The sequence below is a fragment of the Hippocampus zosterae genome, chromosome 3 (genome assembly GCF_025434085.1).
Source record: "Hippocampus zosterae strain Florida chromosome 3, ASM2543408v3, whole genome shotgun sequence".
NCBI lineage: Eukaryota > Metazoa > Chordata > Actinopteri > Syngnathiformes > Syngnathidae > Hippocampus > Hippocampus zosterae.
Window position 1 is genome coordinate 10,870,194 of NC_067453.1, and position 23,973 is coordinate 10,894,166.

The window sequence follows — 23,973 nt, forward strand, 5'->3', positions numbered from 1 at the left end:
CCCCCTTGCAAAAAAAAAAACCTCGCAGTCTATGCGAGGTAAGGCAACACTTTGCAAGGGAACGCAACATTTTTTTCTCTTCCATGTCCCCTTTGGAGCTCTGTAGAATACTATAAGAATATAGTCCAGTGGTGTAGAAATGCTTGCATCCGACTGTGTCATTCTCAGAGCTGCCTTTGATATTTTGTCTGGCATGCAGCAAAAAAATAAAAATAAAACATAAAATAAACAGTATATCAATGCTCAGTCTCTACAAAATATCTTTGTAGTAAAACAAACAAACAAACAAAAAACTATGAATATACTCAGTATGATGCAACACACCTACGTGTTTGCAAGCTACATTTTTTTTAACGAGCACAATCCAAATGTACTTTAAACAAATACATAAATGAAGATCAAATACTTTTAATGGGAATCTTTGAGCGGGAAATGACACAAGAAAGTGGCAAAACATTGTTAGACATTTTTATGAGAACAAATGTATGAATTTCATGTTGGCCATTTTCTGCAGCATGTTTTTCTCCCAATTGAGAGGTTCAAGGACCAAATCTTCAAATTCTTCCTGCGCTTGCGTGGCTTTTGTCTAGATTCTTCCTGCCATGGATAGATTGGTGGATGAATGGATTTGCTAGTTTCATTAACGATGAGGCAAAACTGGACAGCAAATATGGATTCTTAATTCCTTTGTTATTCCTGTAAACGGCAGTTGAGTTGACTCGATTTGAAATTGCCTGAGATACGACACACATCTATTCCCACTAAGACACAAGCATATAGGAAAGCATAAACGCGTTTTTTTAGGGAGAGGGGTGGGGGCTTTGGTTTCATAGCCCAGCCCCACAGAGGTGTGGAAAACTACTTTATCAAATTGAGTACTGATCATGAGCATCCTTTACAAATCAAGAGAAAGGCAATTCACTCTCTCAGCGGGATATTCCGTCCCAAATTTGCAAACTAAGAGCAAAAAGAAGCATGAGGAGGCTGCAGGAAAGTGCATTATTGTGATATGATGGAAACGATAAGGTAAATCCCAAAGAAATCCTCAAGAATGAAAACGCTCCATCTTCTTAACCAGACTGGTGGTCTACGCAGAGACTAGAAGAAGGTTCTGTTGGAGAAGACAAAAGATATGTATTGTTTACTCAAAGGCAATACGAGCACACTGAGAAAATGTTTTGTCTTAAGGATACTCTGCAACACAACAATGTAACACACATGCAGCTGAGTTTTAGAAGCAAATAATAGTCCAGTCAAAACCAAAACTTTTCGTGCGACTTATTCTGCATTGATGCAAAGCTTTCCAAATGAAAATGAGCATAATTGGTCAAGACAGCAGCGTGTACGAGTGGATAACTCCCCCATTCAGTCGCTTAGTTGACAACGCATGCTAGAACATGTCACAGTCCCGAGGAACAACCTCAGTCAGAACAACTCCCGGAGGCTGGCAGGAGTCTCGGTCTGCTTTATGAACATCCATGACCTCAGGGCACAGGACAATACCACACAGGCCACACATGTGGCTGCATGTTTGTATAAAGCACGCAGGGTTGGCAGATATATGATAGGATGGGTCAGTGATCACATTAGCTGTTAATGTTTTCACCCGAATAGCATGGTTTTATCCAGTGCACGTTGGATCAAGAGATATCGCCTGAAGACTTTCTTTTTTTCTTTTCTTTGGCTGAAAAAGAAAGTCTATCGTATGCATTACTCACTGCTGCCACTTCCACAAAAGTGGCAAGAAACTCTATTGTAAAGTGTCCTTGGGTGTCTTGAAAGGCGCTTATAAATAAAATGTATTATTATATTATTATTATTAAAAATACTAGTTTTGTTCCTCCTGAGTGACAGTCACATGTGCTTGAGTTCGGCGGGGGGGCAAATGCCACAGACAACATCAACATCCACTCTGCTGTGCAGAAGAGGAGGTTTGAAAGCAGATCAAGTTACCGGGTTGCGGGTTAGGACTGAAGCAGGTACCCGTGCCTGTACAGTGTTGCACTGCCTTCAAACACCTTTCTGTTCACACTGGGACTGACTGACTTTCGGCTGCACAAAAATGTGCAAACACATAGAAACAAACTGCATCATCATATTCTCTCCCCAATCTACATATATTAAATTACTGGCACCATAATACAGATACAGTATAGGGATGTATTTCAATCAACAGCAAATGCGGCAATACACAGTGATAACAAGAGGTAAAAAAAAAAAGGGAACACGTACATTTCATCTTCATAATGTTTTGGGGGCGACACTGCAACAACAACATCGATCCAGTCCTGAAAATGATGACAGATTCGATTAGTGTCGGATCAAAACAATATATATATCACCAAGCCAACAGTGAAAGTGTCTTGATCAGTATTTTTGTTGCCTTTGCTTTGATTAAATTAGGCTTTGTTTCATGTATTGTCATGTTTTCCCTGGATCCATTTTTTCATGTCTTGTTTAACTCCTTCGGTTTTTGTTTCCACCTGTTGTCGTCAGCCAGGTCCCTTGTTTCAACCAATCAGCTCTCTCACCCAACTCGTGCCTTCTATTCAGTTCACCTTCCTTTCTTTTCGTCTTTGTCAGTTCATCGCTTCTGTTTTTGTTGCTGTCTTGTCATGTTGTCAGTTTCGATCAGCCCATTGCCAGATTTGGGAACTGTTGTATCTGTTTTTTGGGACTTCTCTTACTTTGTAATTGACTATTTCTGATTCCACACGTCTTGTTGACTTTTTTTGTTTCGTTTTTGTTTTGGGGATTAAAAATGTGGTTTTCCCGAACAGTGCTGAGGTGCTTGTGAGCAAGGCACAGAATCCTCAAACTATATAGTTGACCATCTGACTTGACTGACTTGAAAATCATGACATGAAAATAGATGTAGTCGTATAAGCAGCAAGAATACAAATTACAAAGTAGAAGCCGACTGCTAAGTAAAGTTTATTTATTCATGTGCTGTCACGTCCCTGCCCAACTTGGCCTTAATGCAAGGGGACTCTAATAGAAAAATAAAAAATAAAAACACATTTCTTGATCTTTGTCCGGATCTGCACTGACTGTAACTGTAATGGCTTCACCTTGGTCCATGTGTTGTTACGCTATATTTGTGTTATGTTTTTAACAGTAATGTTGTTGGTATACAGTATCTGTTGGCTAACTATTCACGTTTCGATGGGGGGTACAGTAAGACATTGAATGAAATGACACAGTACCCCTCCACTATTCCAGGCTCGTGCCAGTGAGTTTTGTCCTTCAGTCAGCGGAGCATCTATCAGTATCTTCCCATTAACAGCCATAAGTTCATCACCTGGTACAATACCACCTACAAATGCACATTACAGACATTTAGCTAGCAGAGATAAATTCATAGCACTGGTACTGAACATACACATTATAGGGATGAAATACATACCCGTATAGTAATAAACCTTGACGAAACTTGAGGCGGTTAAGATTACCTTTCTTAATAATGATCACACCTTCATACTAACCGTGCTTGTCTGCAGCCCCTCCCTCATAGACAGACGAGACCACTAACTTCCCCAAAGGGGAGTCAGCACCACCCTCCAGAGCCAAGTCAAGCTGTCCCTCCTAAACACAAGCATCAGTCATGCTCACCTGACATTTAGTGACAAGGCAACAATCATCCTATTAAGGATCATTTCATGTATATATATGTATGTATGTACCGGTATATAATAATGATGTATCCGGAGTAAGTACCTTTCTGATTCGCAGCAATCTCACGTCTCGCCCTGCTATCTGGTCTGATGAGAACTTGTTTCACAGGGAGGAAGATAAATGAGAAGGAAGAAAAAGCACCGCAAAACACGTGAGCGCAATAGTAAGCAAACAGAGATGCCAAATTACAAGAGGAGTTACCTTCTCATTTCTGTGATCATTTAATAGGTTTTAAACATAAATTACAATCTTACAAAAAAAAACTATGTGGTAGCTGTACCGATACATTGTTCTTCCTGATCATTAATTCCTTTGCTCCTGGTCCTCACTGGGGTGAACTGGAGCCTATCCCAGCAGACCTTGGGCAAGAGGTTGGGCACATCCTGGACTGGTATACTACCCATTATCATTACATACACGACTACCACGTAAAATCTCATTGATCATGTTAAGGTGTTTATACAATACCATTGAGTGGGGATCGAAGTCTTCCATGTACTTCTGAAAGCCCTGGAGGAATATCAATCTGCATTACATCGAGTGCATCCATATATGTCAATAAAGAATTCACAAACAGGACACGATGCCGCAACGGATTTGAATGTTTTGTGCTCACATTTCCTTTGACAACCAGTTTAATTTTACTGTAGGTAAAAGATAGGACAGATGATTCATTCTGCTACTGCCACTCATTATTCCTCTACGTATTAATGATGTGCTGGTTATTTCCCTGCCCTTGGAGCGGTACTAGAAGTGAAAAGTGGTAAACCCACAAAAAGAAAAACAACCTTTCTAGTTGGGATTCTGAAAGAGTGGACAATCACTTGTAGACTGATTACAACCACTGGAACCATCAAAGAGTGGCACACAATTACCAGGGTTCATCATTTCTGGATGAGAAGCACAATCACAATTTGGCTAAGAAATTTGTCAAGGAAGCAGAAGGGGAAGTAAAAAGTGAAAATGGAACCCGACTGTTGAAAAGTCATTAATATGACCACTTGTACTTATGATTCAAGGATAAATCTATCAATAAACTCTACATGGAACTACTTAACATCTGCAAGGTTGTTAAACATTTCAATTGTTGACAAAAAAAGGTGTGTGTGTGTGTGTGTGTGTGTGTGTGTATACACTATATATACACACACACACACACACACACACACCTCTCTCTCTGTCCCTCTCTCAACATCTCCAACACTGGACTTTGGTGCCCAGCTAGAAACAATAGAGGAAGACTACGTCAAAATTAGGAAGGTTGTTTAACACAGAAGCTTAAATTACTTGTGGTTTGCTGCTTGATTTAAAAGAAGAGTTGAAAGGCACCATACGTTTCAACATTTCTGCAGGCTGAAACACAAGATCACATGAAAATAATAAGAGAAAAATATGAAGACGCTCCGGCAACTTCGTAGCCCGATTACACTGGTCAACAGCAAATTTGAATCAGAGATGGCTTTTAGTGCTCCTAAGCATATTTTTGACACTGATTTCTAAAATGTCTTTACTTTTATATATTTTTACAAAAAGCTCATTACATAGTGGTGACATAGCATAATTGCACGAGTCATTTTTCAATATTTTTGAAAGACAAAAAAAATCTACATTTTTAGAACTTACGTTTTTTTTTAATTGATATTGTAACAAGAAACGACACAAACAAATGGGTGAACAAGGAAGCGGAAGCAAAAAGAAACAATAAAAATAATATATAATGATGTGTGTTCTAAAAGTATTTTTGGTGTTCCTAAAATATTTGAAAAATGACTATGCTATGTGGCCGACTATATATATATATATATATATCCATCCATCCATTTTCTGAACCGCTTAATCCTCACTAGGGTCGCGGGGGGTGCTGGAGCCTATCCCAGCTGTCTCCGGGCAGTAGGCGGGGGACACCCTGAATCAGTTGCAATCGCAGGGCACACAGAGACGAACAACCATCCACGCTCACAATCACACCTAGGGACAATTTAGAGCATCCAATAAGCCTGCCATGCATGTTTTTGGAATGTGGGAGGAAACCGGAGCACCCGGAGAAAACCCACGCAGGCCCGGGGAGAACATGCAAACTCCACACAGGGAGGCCGGAGCTGGAATCGAACCCGGTACCTCTGCACTGTGAAGCCGACGTGCTAACCACTGGACTACCGGGCCACCATATATATATATATATATATATATATATATACATACATACATATATATATATACATACTGTACATATGCATATACATACATTTATACACTCTATATGTGCGCGCACAAACACACACACACACACACACACACACGCACACACATACGAAAAGCTACAGATCCACAAACATTATTTTCCATAAAATGTGCAACTATGGTGCTTTATGACCCTGGTATGGGGAATCAGGTGGGTCACAGCATACCAGGCCATCAGAACGAACAGCAGGTCTGAGCGGGTCTGGTCGGTGGGCCTGCGACTGGGGCAGCATGATGGGCTTCGACATGACGGGGATCATAGGACTCCTTTGGTTCGGAGGACTAGGTGCCAGTTGCTATTGGAATATTGTCAATGTATTTAATAATGTTTGCAGTTACGTTATAACAAACATTGACGAGTATGAAATGTAGAATTTAACAGCGTAACTCACCAAGGAAGGAGTGGAAATGTGACTGGCATGTGAAGTATTTCTCATAACCTGAACCACAGTGAAATGCAATGAAAGGTTGCTGCACCGTGTACAGTGAAAACGTCTTTGGACCCACACTTATTAACTTTCACAGCATGGATCAGGTGTTAAACCATAACGTTAAACATATTGCCTCATCTCATTTTGCTTTATGCATGGCCACATTATGAAATCAAGAAAAGACAGAAAACTGTCCAATCACTGCACACCACATACAATGCATCATCATAGCAAAACCACTACCAATCAATACCAGCTGTCAACATCTTCAAGACATTTCCTGAGGCTAAAGGGAACTCTATAACAAGCCAATAAGTCATGCCATGACCAAACATCCCAGTTAGGGAACATGATATGCATTCAGGAACACACAATTGTGCCTCATACATGAGAAGCTCGAACCTTGGGACTTGAAGGACAGGACACTTCACTCGGGTTGGATGAGTAGAGGCCGCCTCTTGGGAGGTAGCCACCCGCCTCCCATTCACTCCGGCGCTCAGGTGGACTTGAGGAGGGAAACAGATTATGGTGCTGGCGGTATCCACTCGGGGCACCTACTCTTTCTTCAGGCTGTTGGGGCGGTGGAGGAGGCGGGGGCGGCGGGAGTGGAGGTGGAGGAGGCGGGGGCGGCGGGGTAGGTGTCGGCGTGGGCTGAGGGGATGAAGGTGGGTGGATTGATTGAGGTGCAGGGGGATAATAGGAGGAAGGTGGTTGTGGGGCTTGTGATAGAAGAGGTCTGCGCCCCTTGTTGGGCAAGGGAGACGAGGCAGACGGGGGTTTCCGAGCGATGGGCGCAGACGGTGGCTGGCACTGTGGAGATACTTTCGAAGAATAGTTGGGGATGGTGGGGTTTAGTTTGGGTGAAGGCGGCGGGAGAGGCAAAGGAGGGGGAGGCTGGCTAATAACTGGTGGGGTGGGGGCTAGTCTCTTCAGGGGCCCCTTCAGACTCTGATCCACATGATCCAAGTTAATGTCATCCAGGTCAGTCGTGGCTAAGTGACCTCCAGGGAAACGTTTCAGCTTGGGCTCCGAAGAAGGTGAAAGTGGTGGTGACAGCTTCAGAGCACAATAAAAATATGTTGCGATACTGTATTGACAGTTTGTTATGTGTGGCAAAGGTAAATATTTCTAGACGTCTGTGGTCTGGTTTTAACTGTACACATTAAAATGAGTAAAAATCTGGTCCACACTGTGAATTAAAAAGGGAAATAGTCGTGCATGTATTTGGCCATAATTTCATGAAAACTGTCTCAAAGATCAGTTTCATGTGACGTATGCATTCATTAATTCTGGCTGCACGGGCATCTTGGACGCAGAAAACACACTTCTGAGCAGTAATAGTCTCGTGCCGTGGGTTGTCAGAATGGAAAGACCACACACAGAGGTCTAGTCTTTTACAGAATTCCTGCTGGTAAACACCCCTTTCAGAAAAAAAACGGCGACATTTATGGTTACAAGCTTGACGACTTGAAAATTGCACCGAGGATGCAATTAATAATGCTCGTCTTTGCAAACAACAGCGACATCATTAAGATGTGCGCGCATCTTGGAGGCAATGTTCACAAACATTGAAACTCATCGATTACCTAAACCAACCATAAAATATTACATTTTATGAGCAACTAAACTCGCCCCCTACTGGACATGTTTTAAAAAAAATATTCGTCACTTCAAACAATTTGAGAGCCTGAGCTTGAATGGTACAATGTGTTGAGTTTAGTGTCATCTACTGGTGAACAAATAGAATGCAACGACCTCAGCTTGAAGCGCATCCCTTTTTTAGCACACACACTCAGGTGCTTCGGAAATACCACACTTTGGAATCTAAAATTAATTTATTAGCGGAGGTTCAAGAAACATGCCATCCCAAAGCACTTCTATTGTTATAATACTTCAAGTGACGTAAAAAGTGCAGACTCGTTATTACATACGGTCAAGTCATCATGTTGACCGTATATACGTTCGCTAAGTTTGTCTCTTGGGGTATCCTTAGCAAAAAGATGGTGTAGGGGAGGCGCGCCCGATGTAATTAGTTATTACTTCACCTGTACTGTACTTAAATAAATAAAATAAATACATTGATGTGATAGAATATATATTTTGCTCATTATTGAAATTAAGTGGGGGGGGGTTAAATAATGAACAGATATTTACGCACTGTCCCTTTAAATGGTCTTAAGACATCCAGCATTTTACTCCATGTGAAAAAGTTAAAAATATCTTTAGAGCGATGTCTAGAAGATCAAAGCGACATAGGTTGCAATTTTTTTCACTAGGTACCTCTGGTGACTCGTTCTCCACACAAGAGATTTGTTCCAAGCGAGTCTGACAAAGACACTCAACCCAGTGTTGTACTTTCTCAGACTCCTCCAGGTCTTCCCGCTCTGTTTCTGAAACCTAACATACAGGCATTATAATTCAGTATGGGCGAAAACCCCACACATCTACACACAAAGGCACATTCGTGTTATTTGAAATATGTCAATTATTTCAGCAATTAGAGGAACACAAATTTACTATACTGTGCAGAGCAAGAATAGCAAATTCAGTTTGCTGTGTATTGTACCTCCTGAACCAGCCTATTGATCTTCAACTGCTTCTCTTTTTCGTACATCTCTTCTTTCTCCTTGGCCAATTTCAGCTCAAACTCCATCTCCTTTTTGTTTTTTCTCTGCTCCAGCAGCGTGTCTGTGTTGGACATTTTTTTCTTTTTCTTCTTCTTCTCGCCTTTCTGCAGCGCCAATAGTTTTTCAATGTGAAACAAATTCTGTCAATCACTGCAAACCCCATGGCAAAACAGGCACACGCGTTCCAAAAAAATACAAATAAAACAACACTGAAATTATCATGCGATTATAAACTCGAACCCATCTGAAATAAGCTCTCACACAGCAACAAAACCAACGCGCATGTTACACACCGAGCACATTTGACAATAAAGTTGTATCCAATCCAATCCAATCCAATCCAACATTACCTTGCGGAATGAAGGAAGTTTCCCCTCATATCGGTAAAACCAGCTAAACGCTATGGAGATGAAACAACAGCTCAGCATTAACTGGTTACAACTGTCAGTGAAGATAATAATGCATCACACAAACAAGAAAAGCAGGGAAGGGAAGAGATCAGGGCTTGGTCTATTTGCACTGAACCATGGACGATGCCCATGGATTTACAACAACAAAACCATTTCACACATGAAAATGTTACCAAAACTATGACTCCATATTTACTTTTGGTAGATCTACCTACCTCTCTTGCCTTTGCTGTGCTCGGTTAAGAAGCTACAAAATATTTGAGGATTATGGGGATAATAATTAGACTAGGTTGTCAAAGGAAGTCTAGCCCAGGTTTGTTTATACATGTAGACGTTCACATTCTACTTATCCACACTCACTGGGCTGTCCTGCTCTTCCTCATTAGCTTCGTCTGTGAATGAGCTGGCTTCATCATCTTATTGGACGTTGATAAGAAGCAGCACAGCACACAGTAGTGATTAAAAAAAAAATCATGCTCGGTTAGAGCTATTTGCTGAAAGCTCAAAGTGAAATGAAGAAGGTGAAATCTTCATGCAGCGGTAGAAAATCCAACTTGGGGGCTTACGAGAACTTTTGGCCTTTGGAGACTGAGTGGTTGTAATCTCAAGTGGGCTGGGTGATGGGCTCCTTTGAGGAGCCTGAGGCCGCTCGGTGGCACCATAGTCTTCTTCCCACTCTCTGTGGTGTTTCCTCTCCACAGCCTCAATCCTAAAGAGGATGACAAAGTACGGAAACATCGGTTTAGCATGCAGATGTTGAATGCTGTCTTAAACAGCAGGAATGCAACCGATTACCTCTCCATCTCCTGCTTGTAGCGGTGCTCTTCCTCTGCAGCCTTCTGTGAGATCTCCATTTTCCTTCTGGTGATAAAATGTAAAGCCCACATTGTTTAACTCTCCACACAACATACAGTAGTTGAAGTAAAATGTAATTATACAGTATGAAAGCATTTTATCCAATGTGTTAGTCTTCCTCTGGGGGTTTTATACAGCAATATTAATCTGTACCCAATATTTCTGCATGTTAAGTGCAATCACAAGAGACAAGACAAATAAATCTAAAATGTAGTACATCTTGCACAAATTGTTGTTTCCCACATGGGTTGAGTCAGTGCACAGCCTGTCTGCTGTCCATTTAAACCTTCAAATCTATTTCCTTTTACATAAAGCCAATTCAGGCAACCTTGTTTTGTTTACCCATTTAAAAAGAAGAATGTGCTCCAGGCAGTTCCTGTAAATAGAAAACATAAATGACTTTGAACACTTATTTTTAACATGTCACATCTGTGTTTTTCCAATTCCATTCTCATTGTGCCATGAAGATGAATTGACCGCCGGACTGCCTTACATCAAAATTCACCATCAGCTACTCTATCCAGTAGAGAGATGCAGCAGAGTAATAAGATAATGCTCGTATAACAGACTGAACTTTGGATGAAACTAAAACCAAGTGCAAAAATGTAGTTGGCTATGTTTGCACTTGGAGTTCAGTACTTGGGTGCGGACCAAAGAACCAAGTGATGCACAACTTTGTCCACTCCCCCTTGTGTTCTTAAAAGTATTTGTAATGATCTACATACAAACTACTTAATACATATTGCCGCCAAAAAGCATCAACATAAAGTCACAGCCTGTTATTTCCCTGTGCTTTTTGCTGTTTTTTTTATCCCCATCCACCTTATTTATGCAGCATTCATATTTAATCTTAAGTGAACCAAACCACTGAGCCCCCACACCTGACCAAATGAACCATAGTGTGACAATAATTGTACCAGACTTTGTTTTAATCGAACCAAACCTTGCTACAAGTGTTTAAACACACATGCTTTAACTGCTCTTGTTTACTGGAAGCAAGGGACATAATTTGTTCATGAAGACAAAGCATCATTTCAGTCCTGTGAAGTCATCAAACAATTTAGGTGGGTTACATTTTCTTTTAGGGTTGAAATAGACAGCTCACTATTATAGAGCCATTAGCTGGTTCGCCGCCCTCCGGGCGGCTCATCAGCTAGTTCCTGCGGAAGGCTGGTAAGGTGGTGGTTCGCCGCCCTCCGGGCGGCTCATCAGCTAGTTCCTGCAGAAGGCTGGTAAGGTGGGCCTTCGGCCCACAAAAGTGTTGTTGCTTGGTTCAACTTTTTGTTCATCTTCATTGCTTATCGCGAAAATAAAGAGATGTTTAGCTCTACTAAATAACTAACAATTTCATTGCAATGCTTGTGGGTAGACAACATTTTTTCGCTAAGATGCCCGCGCGATCGTAGTGAGCCACTGCCTGAGCGGCGCAGTGGCGGCGCGCAGCGGCGCGGTGAAGTAGGTACGTATTGAAAAGGGACAGACGGAAGGATAGACCGCGTGCGGGACGACGCGCAATATATATATAGAAGATTAAACCTTCAGGAACTTACTGTCTCTCCTTCTCCTGCTGCTCTTTAAGAATCTTGTTGGTCTCCATAGCCACCCTCTTCTGATGCATCAGCTCCTGCCTCTCTAGTTCCCTGCGTGCCTCCACTGCCAGACGCTCCTCGTCCGTCATAAACAGCTCGCTGCCCTAAGAAACCAGCATGAACCAGAGAATAGAATGGTGTGAGCCAACCAACCTCCTGGACTGTGAAGCCAATGTCACATTTTAAGATATCCTTTATTTGTCCCACAAAAGTTTACAGCCTACAGCAGCAAGATTGTGGGTAGAAAGAAGAAAAAAAATATTTATATATATTTTTTTATCTTAGAGCTTCACTGATGGTTTGCACATCTGCTTCAAAGTCAAGGGATCCGCGTTAGAATCTCATTTGGGAAAACACTTAGTGGCTTTTGTCTGTTTTTCAGGGTAGGCCGTTTTTCTCCCACATACCTAAAACATGATGCATGGGTTAATTTCACAACCTGGCAGTGAATGTGAGTGTGAATTGTTTGACAATTTGTGCCCTGAGAATGATTAGCAACCAATCCGGGGGGGGGGGGGGGGGGGTGTCTAGCCTCTCTCGAGTTCTCTTAATGAGGACTCATCTTGAAATACATTCTCAAATTTTATTAATCCATAGGAAGACATTCTGCATACAGTATGTAGAAAAGGAAAATACAAACACAAATGCATTTGACAGACACAGTAAATAAGACGAGGCGGCTTGTCATTTATTACACCTTCATCATCAACAGCCTGACATGAACAAGCTCATGAAAGGTGTGATTGGTGGTAAATGATGAGAGACCAAGGGGAAGTCTGAATGATAGAGCCATAAAAACACAGGGATGTGGCTCAATGCCAGGGTACATATAACAAAATGAACATGCTCTATTTGTGTCCACAACTATCATTGGCCGAGGGAATTTTACTCGATTGCAACTTGAACAATGTTATTTCCATAAATGGTACAGATTGTCTACTCTTTAAAAATGGAGTGAATAGCCCACATGGCAAGTGAAATGTACAACAAAAGTTCAAAACACAAATGTCATAATGTAATGTTAGAATGTACTTACAGCTCCTGTCAGAACTGTAATGGTCAGGCTTCGGCTGCTTTTGAGGACTCGCACAGCCTTGTAGAGTCAGAAAATAAAGAAAGACACTGAAATAAGGCCCAGTTTCAATGATTTTTACAGGTATTACAATCCAGTCACATGACAAAAATAATGTGGGATACAGTAAACAGTTCTGACGGTATCTTTCCATCAGACACAAATTTACAGTCCTAGTTTACAATAGAAGACACGCTCTCTTGTTAAACCATTTTGACTACATGAATACAAATTTTATTGAGGTATCAAAAGGGAAATGAAAGGGCAGCATGGTCAAACCTAAGATGTCATTGTAAGGCATACTTTCTGCGTTTACCTCCTTGTGGTCCACGTTGGTGAAGTCTACCCCATTCACCTCCACAATCTGGTCTCCAATCTATATTTTGCGCACACATACGGACATTTGCAGTTGACGGCAGGAAGCCCCACAGATCACCTGGAGATTGGGGGCACTCACCTGAAGTCCGACCTCTGCAGATAGCGAGCCTGCTTTGACGTTGCTGATGTAGATGCCAGGTTTCTGTGTGGGACCACTGGAGATGCTGATGCCCATACCTTTGGTCCCGACAAGGCTGAGGAAAACCTTCTTCTCTTTGATCTCCTTCCCCCCAATCGATGCCAAACCAGCAACACTGCTTTTTTTCTCCTGGGTTGCAAATCATGCAAGAACAACAGAACCTGCAAGAGCTGACTGGTGACCATTATAAGAGGTAAAGGGTCAAGTCTTTTCTGTTACCGTATTTGCGTGGCTTGATTATATTATCACAACTGAGCATACAGTATATGACAAAATATACCCTTGTCAGAAATGTCATTTTGATGTGTGTGTGTTTTTTTTGTCTGTCTTGGATTTTACCATTTATAAAATAATTACCGTACTGGGGTTGGATAGTATCAATATCAACTTGATCCTTGTTGGTTACCATGATACTGCAGCTACGCTTGAAAAGGTGCAGTGAATGAAAGTGTCTTATGACACCTTACTGATTCTTACTCACCCCTGATTCTGACACAAATTGATCGACAAACTGCCACTTGAGGGGTTCATCTGAGGAACTAAACACACGAGACAGTGATCATCATGTCTCACTTGCAGAACGATAACTTGGAAAAAAAGGTTCGATAAAATTATAAGCAGCAATGTACCTTTTTACAGGAATCATCCCCACATCTACAAAAAGTAAAAAGTAATCATAATAATATTGCTTTGAAAAACACAAAAACATGACTCATACTGTAGTGTGTGATTAACGCACGTCTGACTTTAAGCGACACAATCTTCTTGGTCTTGATTAGACTGATGACTTCCTCATGTATACAGGAAGAGATGGAGTATCCGTTGATGCGAACAATCTCATCACCCACCTTGAGTATCAATACAGAATGGAATAGCATGAATAATACATTCAGAATTTCCTGAAATAGCTGTTAGCCTTGCAATTTGCATCAATTTTCCATTCTGTTTAAAGAATGGGCTTTACTGGTCCCCATGAATTGCTTATACTTATTGGAACTGGCCTTACATCTTCACTGTAAAATTTATTCAATGCCCTCCATCTCGCTGACAATTTTGCTGATGAAGCACATCTACCATGTGGACATTCCACATGATTGTAAGGATAGACCCAGCAGCTAAAGTATGTGTTAGATAAATAGATAAACTTTAAAATAGTAGGATTGATAAAACAACTGGATGTAATGATTAAGTGGCTCATTACTTTGGACCAGGAGTCACCAACTCCGGTCCTTGAGAGCACCTATAAAATGATGTCACTCTTCTCCGAGACACTTAATTTAAATGATCAGGATTATTATCAGGCTTCTGCAGAGCTTGATGATAAGACGATCATTTGAATCAGGTGCGTTGGGGGAGGGAGACATCTAAAACACTGTGGATAGGGGCCATCGAGTACCGCCGTTGGTGACCCCGGTTTTAGACCACGTCAGACGGTTCTGTTGTTTTCGCCAACAGTATTATTTTCTAAGACCCAACCCGACACAACTTCTCACAAGGAGAGAATATTACACTGAACAATTTGATCGCTGTTTGATACCCTTTGAGACAAATATACCGAGCCATAATTCTGCAGCAAAGATCCATTGAGATTTGGGTTTCCTCATTGTCCTTGCCATTAAAAACTGAATGAGATGCCTGAAGTCTGATTACTACTGAGGCAAATTAAAATTAAGAAGTCAGAAGAATGGAAAACACATTACAGTAGTGTCATGACAGAATTTCTTCTATCTCTTCTGTCATTAGGAAAATGCTGTGTCATTTGTTCAACAAACAGAGGACATTGTACCCTCTAGTGCAGTGTTTTTCAACACTGGTGTGCCGCAGGAAAATATCCAATTTGTATGCCTGTGCGGTCTTTCGCCCAGAAAGTAATTGTGTGGTAACCTCCCATACCGCTACGGAGCAGCAACAGCTAGCCAATTGCCTTGTGTTGCGACGAGAGACAAGCGAATTTGTGACGCATGAATGCAGGCCGATGGTGAAACAATACATTTGAAAGATGATAAAATACTGTTTTCTTTGTGTTCATTTGATTGCAATTCAATGCAGACAAGTGGTGAAGATTGCACGACTGTCTGTGTCCTATGTGTTATTTTTGTTATTTTGACTTTAAAATGGCGCCGCGTGAGTGTCTGCCTTTCCAGCAGCTCCTATATTTTGTTGTTCCTTTCATAACTTTGCTGCTGTGAATCGGGAATTTCTCCATTGCGAGACTAATAAAGGTTTTCTTATCTTATCTTAAAAACGGTTATAGTAACAATATAACACGTAAATTGTTAAAATAAGCGCGGGGGAGGAGGGGTTTCACATTTTCAGCTAGTGGTGTGCCCCGAGATTTTTTTCAATGAGAGATTTTTTTTTCAATGAAAGAAGTGTGCCTTGGCTCAAAAAAGTTTGAAAAACACTGCTCGAATGGACAAATGTGTCATGACGCGATAATAAAACAACTCCACTCTCGCCGTTCTTTTGATGTAACAGTGACAGATGACATCATTCAACTGATATATTTCGAACCACATACAATACATCAGTACACGTCATATCGAGTACTGCATGGTACACATTTCTAAATACTATTTCAAGAGCAGAGGTTTATTGTAAGTCTGGCCTCTTATATACAGCATTATGGAAACATAAAACAGATAATAAACAAACCTGAAGACCAACATTACCAGCCTGACAATCTGTGACAATTTGTGATATGTAGAGACCACAGCCAAACTCCAGCCCTCCTCGGACACTTAAACCCAGTCCATCACGATGTGTGCGATCTAATCGCACCTCTTTCAGCTTCCTGAACCCGTGCGTGTCATAGGGGACATAAGAAAGGTAACAACAGAATGAATATGTCATGAAGAGAGATCTTATGAGTTTAATGATTCAAACTGCAGCTGAGAAATGCATGCCGTTCGACACACCTGGACCTCTTCGGGGTTAGCAGGTCGTACTCGACCTGGTGTTTGAGTGGGATGAGCGGTCGGATAGCATCAAACAGGGGCAAACGCTTTGGTTCATTGATTACCAACTTCAGGTCCCCAACAAGCACAGGCAAATCCATGGACCTGTCACAAAGCAATTAGAAAGCTACTTTTATTTCATTTAATTAGACATGATGAGACCCGAAACAGGAAGTCGACTCAAAACTTTTCTTTTCAAGAATATGTTCTATGGACCTGCACTAGTCCAAACATGGCATTCCGATTAATATTGCTTATGTAGAATATGAGTTAAGAAGTAAAATCCACCCATTTTATTACATCTCGGGCGGCAGCCATTTTGCCACTTGCCGTCGAATGGAAATGACATCACAGTTACTCAGGGCTCTGATGCGGGCCAATTATGCCTCAGCTTCAGAAAACCAGTGAGCAACTGCGAGGTCATTTTCAGCAAACAGGAAGTGGCAAAATGGCTGCCCCCTGAGATGGCTAAAAACAACGGGTGGATTTAGCTGCTTAACTTATATTCCTCGTAAGAAATATGAATCACAATGCCGCGTTTACATTAGTGAAGGCACAAAGAACATACTATTGTAAAGACATTTTTTGGGTTGACTTTCCCTTTAAACCTTGAGCAGCAGGCGGGTAGTAATAAGTGGCGCCACAATTAACCTTGACTACAATTAACTTAGTCGCTTTACTGGTTACTCGCTTTTAAATGTAACTCAGTTACTTAACTAATTACTTGAGTTTAAAAGTAAAAGTAAATGACATGTTACTTTAATAGTTATATTCAGCAGATGTTGACAAGACTGCTTAACATAACATAAAATGACAACTGTTTTTGCCACTTAATTCGAAGTGCATTTTTAACTGTGAAATTTAAAAATGCAGTTTGTTTTCATTACAGATAAAATAAAGAGAATCTTTTTACTTGAAAAAATAATGCGTCTTTTGTGGATTTCACCCATTGATTAATTAGAATCCCACATAAAGGAGAAGGTCTCTTTCTTTGATGAACTTCCTTTAAATAATGGAAAAGTAACAAATGCCATTGTTGTTTTTATTATTTTTACATTAGGATGGAGAAAGATTTTTTTGATATAGTTTTAGTAACAAAGTAGTTGGAGGACAATATTTTGGAGGGGCAGGGGGCAAAATCTTTGTACCTTAGTTTTCTATGCCAAATGCATGAAACGTGCTTACACCAATGTGTAATAATAATGCAGTATAGAACTTTAGAGACTACAGGAGTATTAAAAAACTGTTGAAATCTGAGCACCAATGGAAAAGGCAAACCAAATTATGTGTCCATTTCAAGACAAAACCCACACACATGAAAGCAACAAGGTTAACACAAGTGTACAAAATCTTCTCCCATTGAATAATTAATCATTGCCATTTTATCATTGCTTGGAAGGTGTACGTGGGCCTTTTGTGAAAAACTGGCCAGGCTTGTCAGGGTACAGTGGAAACTGATAAGCGGCTTAAGCCACGGGAACACGGGTACAAAGATGATTGAAACCTAGACCTGCACCCAGCCCCCACAGCACACAGAAAACTATGTTGCAGTCAGAAATCCTAAAGGACATCATTCTACACGTCAATTTATTGAAGGGTAAGAAAACAATGGACAAAGATCTTATTTCCAAACTGCTAAAAGGTTGCAAAGGGGTGTGTGGGCAAACAAGAGGTGTAAATTCTTCTTACTTTCAAAGGATGGTATGTATATATGCTACCCACTATTCAGTAAAAGCACCATTTACAGTCACTTGGTCAGTATTATTATGATTTTAAAAAATAAACAAAAATAATAGAAAGCACCAAGACCAGAGTATTCATGCAATTACAAACACACATAAGCAATTACTCACTTGTGATACATGCGGAGGACATCATACAAGTAGTCCTTCTCAGCCTCATTTTCAATCAACAACTCCACCTGCAAGACAGTGAAAACATTCCTAATCACTGCATGAGGTGAGACATGTCATAGCAGGAGTCGTACTACAAACCTGATGACGACTCAGATGTCGTAGGATGGTTTTTAAAAAGCGCTTCGGCCAGTCACTAATGTAACACATTTTCCTTGTTTACAATTCAGTATACTATGTATAACTTCCCTGCAAGATTAAGATTCCACTAACATTCTTAGTTTTTCTGAAAGGTTTGCGCTATGTTGAGCATGATAATGCTTCTCTACTGAAGCTTTTAGACTGCTGGTCCTCTCCCAACAAACCACAGCAATGGAATAATAGCAGTACAGTAGGGGAGGCTGAAGAAGGAAGGTCAGGAGTGTCATCTTACATCTCAGACACAGGGGTAAACAGTCACACTCTTAAGTCATTCACACACAACTTAAAAACTGCACAAATAATGTACATGAGACTAATTAATGCTCAAGATAGAGCTACCTACGTTTCAAAACATGGAAACTTCACCTTATACAGGCACACTATTGTGACAATTATATGTCACTGGATCAGGGACGTGCGGTCAGGGGAGGCAGGTGAGGCAGTGCCGCACCTCTGAACGCGCATTGCATTGCGCAATCATCACAAACTGGGTTGATACATGCAACTGGCACGTCCTGCTTGCCGTACATCTGCACATCAGCAATATAACATTTGCAGATACATTTATTTGATCTGCTTTTCTTAAGTCTGGCTAATGTTTTTAAAACATTTATGTTTAATGTTTTTTGTGACATATTTAGATTTGCTGATGGGAAATAAAACCGCAGTGAAAAGGCATAGGTTGCGGCAGATCGTTCTCTGCCGCAATTAAGAGGGCGTAGGTGAGCAAACAGGTACGTTGCGCTCTTCTTCTGTGCAGAGGCGCCAGGCGAGTCAAGTGCGATCCTTTTTTAAATTTGCTACGTCGGACAGCCAAAATGGAAGAAAAGGATTATATATCGAAGCTTAAAAACTTCTCAAAACTTGACTTTCAGTCAAAAGTGGACGTGATTAACACAGGTAGACCAACGCCGGAGTGAAAAGGTTTGCTTCAAACTACGGGACAGCCCGGACAACTTTTCAAACGGAGTGGTAAAGAACAGTGATGTGGCTGTCCTTCGAAAACCCGTCTTTACTGTTTTCCCTGCCTTTTGTTCTCGATTTGTCTGGATATTGTGATATAAAAAGCGCAAGGATCGATTTGGCATTGAACGAACAGCGGAGGTTCAACGTTAGCATCCGCAATGCCAAGGTAAGGGAAAACCGAGAGATTGTGAAAGACCTCATTCATGCAACCTGCTTTTTCGCTAAACGGGAGTTGGCATTTCGTGGTCACGACGAGAGGGTAAGCTCTTCTAAACGTGGCGATTATGTAGAACTATCACATGCTTTTGATGAGAAAGATGAGAGGTTAGCTAGACATTTGGACTCATCCAGTGTGCTTTCTGGCTTGTCCAATAGAATACATCCACCCATCCATCCATCCATCATCTACCGCTTATCCGGGGCCGGGTCGCGGGGGCAACAGCTTTAGCAGGGAAGCCCAGACTTCCCTCTCCCTAGCTACTTCTTCCAGCTCTCCCCGGGGGATCCTGAGTCGTTCCCAGGCAAGCTGGGTGACATAGTCTCTCCAGCGTGTCCTGGGTCTTCCTCTGGGTCTCCTCCCGGTGGGACATGACCAGAACACCTCACCGGGGAGGCGCTCAGGAGGCATCCGAATCAGATGCCCAAGCCACCTCATCTGGCTCCTCTCAATGTGGAGGAGAAGCGGCTCGATTCTGAGGCCCTCTCGGATGACTGAGGTTCTCACCTTATCTCTAAGGGAGAGCCCGGACACCCTGCGGAGAAAACTCATTTCAGCCCCTTGTATCCGGGATCTCGTTCTTTCGGTCACGACCCATAGCTCGTGACCATAGGTGAGGGTTGGGACGTAGATCGACCGGTAAATTGAGAGCTTCGCCCTTTGGCTCAGCTCCTTCTTCACCACGACAGACCGATACAACGTCCGCATCACAGCAGACGCTGCACCGATCCGCCTGTCGATCTCCCGCTCCCTCCTACCCCCACTCGTGAACAAGACCCCAAGATACTTGACCAATAGAATACAGAACGATATAATTGAAGCTTTCGGTGATGTGATAATAAATGATCTAAAAAGAGAGATCAATGCTGCCCCATTTGTTTCCATAAAGTTGGACGAGACTACGGATATCACAAACAAAGCACAGATCTGTTATTTTGCGCTATGTTGCCAAAAGTGAAGTGGACTGTGGTGGTGGAAGCATTTTTAGGATTTGATGATGTAAGTGATGATAGGCGAGCCCCTGCTGTAGCTGCGTATGTCTTGGAAGTGTTGGAGAAAACAGCTGTGTTAAAAAACTAGTAGCGCAAACCTATGATCCCGATCGCTGGGACAATGATACTCAAATGATGGTCTTGGGTATAATCGATGGCTGTCAGAAGCATCGACATGCTTTTTAATGATGGCGTATGAGGGCATTTTCAGTGAAACTGTTGCACTTTTTAGAGTGCTGCAAAACAAAGTCATGGACATTGGATATGGTTGTGCGCGAACCCACGACACCATCGGAGTTGTTGAACGCATGAGACGGGACTTTAACACACTGTATGAGGGATTTGAGCAGAAATGCAGCACACTTGGCCGAAACAACAGTGGAAGAAATCAGTCGGTGAGAGACGAGAGAAAACAAATGTTCGACAAGATTATGGTCAACATCAGTGTTCAGATGAAAACTAGGTTTGATCATTTTGTGAGCTAGCTTTCCTCGGTTTGGTCGACTGTACAAAATTTAATGAGATGTCACAACATTTTTATGACACCAAACTGCAGAGCCTGTCAAAATCTTATAACAAAATAAATTAGTCTAAGAAAAATACAATAGAATATTGTATTTTTACCCATGGGGTCAAATTTTGGATATGAAATAACCAGTAGCCAATTGAATAAGCTACTGCTTTTGGTTGATACATTTGTAAATCTGACACTAAAGGAGTCGGTGCCTCACCAACCATGAACCTCACCGCACGCCACTGCACTGGATCTACATGGGGCAGCACAGTCCTGTGTGGAGTTGGCATGTTCTCCCCGTGCCTTTGTGGGTTTTCTCCGGGTACTCTGGTTTCCTCCCACATTCAAAAACATGCATGGCAGGTTAATGGAACACTCTAAATTGTCCCTAGGTGTGAATGTGAGCATGAATGGTTGTTTGTCTATGTGTGCACTGTGATTGGCTGGCAACCAGTTCAGGGTATACCCTGCCTATTGCCCGAAGACAGCTGGGATAGGCTCCAGCACGCCCGCGACCCTTGTGGGGATAAGTGGATTACAAAATGGATGGGTGGATGGATGGATAGCTGGGTGGATCTACATGCCGTTTATGACAGCCATAAACGTCTTTCTACACTCCTGCCTGAACAGCACACGGACTTTGACACCATAAACCAATAACAGAAAGGATGGTCAGCCACACACAGCCATTTTGAAAAAGTGCCATGTGTGGTTAGTAGGCTCCTGTTATAATTAATTTATTTTTATAATTGCAGCAGGGAACTAGTCATCGTTCCCCACTGCAATGTATAAAAATGAACAGAACTCAACCTCCCAAACAAATGTGCATTCAACAGTCGTGCAATTACACATAGCGGGGCCTACTCAGTTGAAACTCAAACACCGAGGCCGAACAACACAGCAATGAACAAAGCCTCTCCTCATTCAGCCCCTAATTAAACCCTTGAATTCCCAATTTATTCCGGCTCAGATGCTCATCTCTGGCACATCTACATTATTCAGTGTCAGTTTGCCCTTTATCAACAGCCACTGTGCGTCTGAGTCCAGCACAGATGGTTGTATGGTGATATCCATCACGTACTGAGGGTAAAAACACTCAAGCCATATCATATTCCCTTCCTCTGTTGTCAAACTTAGCTTTTTAAGAGCTATTTCTGTGATGCATGGAAAACTAAAATGCCTGCTACATTCGCATAACATTTTATAGAACATCATGCATGACAAAAGAAATCAGAAAATAGTACATAATAAGTTCACTGTAGTAATTTATTTAAGTAAGTTATTCTGGGAATTAGAATTCAGGATCCAAAAACCTCAACTATATGTCCTGTAGAGCAATATTTAGGCTTTTTTTACTCTCGGATTAGAAAGTATCCTCGAAATCTCCCAGCATTTATCTAAGAATCGTAATATTTAAATTAAAAAGAATCGTATGTTGATTACTTACTAATTGGACAGGTTTTTTTTTTTCAACTTTCAGCCGCACAGGTAGACTTTCAATAAATTACATCTTGTAGCGTGAGATAAACAACTGAAACATGTTTTATGCCTTACCTTGTGCCTGAATTCACGAGCAACTTTGCGCTCCATTGCAAGGAAAGAGAAACGAACAAATTTTAGCCAACGAAGTGACGTGAGCTGCCTGTGAGGGTTAAATTTGACCCTAGTAAACCCAGGCGAGTATGTAAAGATACTATTCGTACAGTATAACTTCCGGCAGTGACTTCACAATAAAGACAATTGAAACGGGAACATTATTGACACAGAAATAGAGGAAACTGTATTTTGATAATTTTATCCGGGTTGTTAAATAGTATTTGAATTAAATCATATGCGTTATTGCATGCTTTCCAAGAAGCCCAAAAAATAAGATTCATTTTCAATCAGGTCTAAACTAGTTTCATTTTAAAATAGTACACTTCACAACATCCTCAACATCAGAAGGCATAGTCCAGAGTCAGATAAGCATACGTAAAAACCTTTATCCGCGGTCTCTAGATTGGGCGAAACATTTTGGAGAGAAAATAAATGACTGAATAAATAAACGCATGCATGAAGAACAAAACATAAATGATACTGTAGGACTTGTAAAATTCTAAATTTACTTGTGGTAGGCCTAGGAGTAATACTAATACAGTATAGCATTTTTGTATTATTGGTATTGTTTGTCAACAATATTGTTATTATTGTTGACCAACTACATTTGTTTATGTTGTCGTAGGTTGTTATTATTTTATCTACTGCTAGGTGGCGTAGTAGTTACTACCTCTCCCGTCTCAACCCAAAGAAGACGAATAAGTGTAGACTTCCGGGTTTCAAACTGCTACAATTGCAACGAACAACAAGAGACACCAAACAGCTCTACGGTATGTAACAGTTGGCTAATGTTTAATCATGAGTCCGAATAATCCAGACGTATTTTTATTTTCTACATTACAAATATTATCTTCAAGACGTACGCAATGTAGATGACAAGTACCACTTTTTACAGACATTACAGTGATATGGTCCTTATTTACATTGATACCGTTAAGTACAAAACAACTTCTCTGCTAAATCAATACATCTGCAAGACGGATGCGCGTACTCTTAAGCATCTGAAATGCTGTCTTATATATTGTGTTAAAGTAGAGCAGTTCAAAAGTCCCGCTTCTCCAGGCGCCCTGTACGTGGAAGTGAATCTTTATCTCCGCCTCCTCGGTGTTAAACGACACGAACCCCTCTTTGTGTTTGTGATTACCAATTGAACGTTTCATTTTATGCATTCAGAATTTAATTTTTTTCTGATTTGATATTTCATGTTTTTGACAAAAATAAAATCGAGACGCACGAAAAATGCTAATACGACTAAAGTTC

General features: G+C 41.2%; 1 protein-coding gene across 6 annotated transcripts; it reads right to left on the reverse strand.

Annotated features, from left to right (window-relative positions):
• Positions 1-392: 392 nt before the first annotated feature.
• ush1c (Usher syndrome 1C) lies at positions 393-22,789 on the reverse strand. 6 transcript variants are annotated; one of them, XM_052060039.1, is made up of 27 exons: positions 22,672-22,789; positions 18,228-18,295; positions 16,336-16,479; positions 16,073-16,211; positions 14,157-14,265; positions 14,047-14,071; positions 13,899-13,956; positions 13,358-13,546; positions 13,217-13,276; positions 12,865-12,921; positions 11,790-11,932; positions 10,180-10,245; positions 9,951-10,093; positions 9,325-9,374; positions 8,914-9,078; positions 8,628-8,744; positions 6,750-7,403; positions 6,309-6,356; positions 6,084-6,212; positions 4,963-5,028; positions 4,144-4,185; positions 3,718-3,771; positions 3,486-3,585; positions 3,207-3,316; positions 2,233-2,288; positions 1,954-2,052; positions 393-1,111 (listed from the first exon to the last, which is right to left on the reverse strand). In XM_052060039.1, the coding sequence occupies exons 1-26, from the start codon at positions 22,705-22,707 to the stop codon at positions 1,965-1,967; spliced, it is 2,916 nt and encodes a 971-aa protein (XP_051915999.1). In that variant the 5' UTR covers positions 22,708-22,789; the 3' UTR covers positions 393-1,111; positions 1,954-1,964. The 6 variants fall into 6 exon arrangements, with proteins under 6 accessions (XP_051915999.1, XP_051915998.1, XP_051916000.1 ...); XM_052060038.1 differs by lacking the exon at positions 22,672-22,789 and adding an exon at positions 18,369-18,744; XM_052060040.1 differs by lacking the exons at positions 4,963-5,028; positions 22,672-22,789 and adding an exon at positions 18,369-18,743.
• Positions 22,790-23,973: the final 1,184 nt, after the last annotated feature.

Coding starts and splice junctions, on each gene's coding strand:
- ush1c (XM_052060038.1), bottom strand. CDS start 18,437: ATGTGTTACATTAGTGACTGGCCGAAGCGCTTTTTAAAAACCATCCTA. Junction 18,296..18,368: donor GACATCTGAGTCGTCATCAG/GTTTGTAGTACG, acceptor ACTGTCTTGCAG/GTGGAGTTGTTGATTGAAAA. Junction 14,072..14,156: donor TGTGTCGCTTAAAGTCAGAC/GTGCGTTAATCA, acceptor TACTTTTTGTAG/ATGTGGGGATGATTCCTGTA.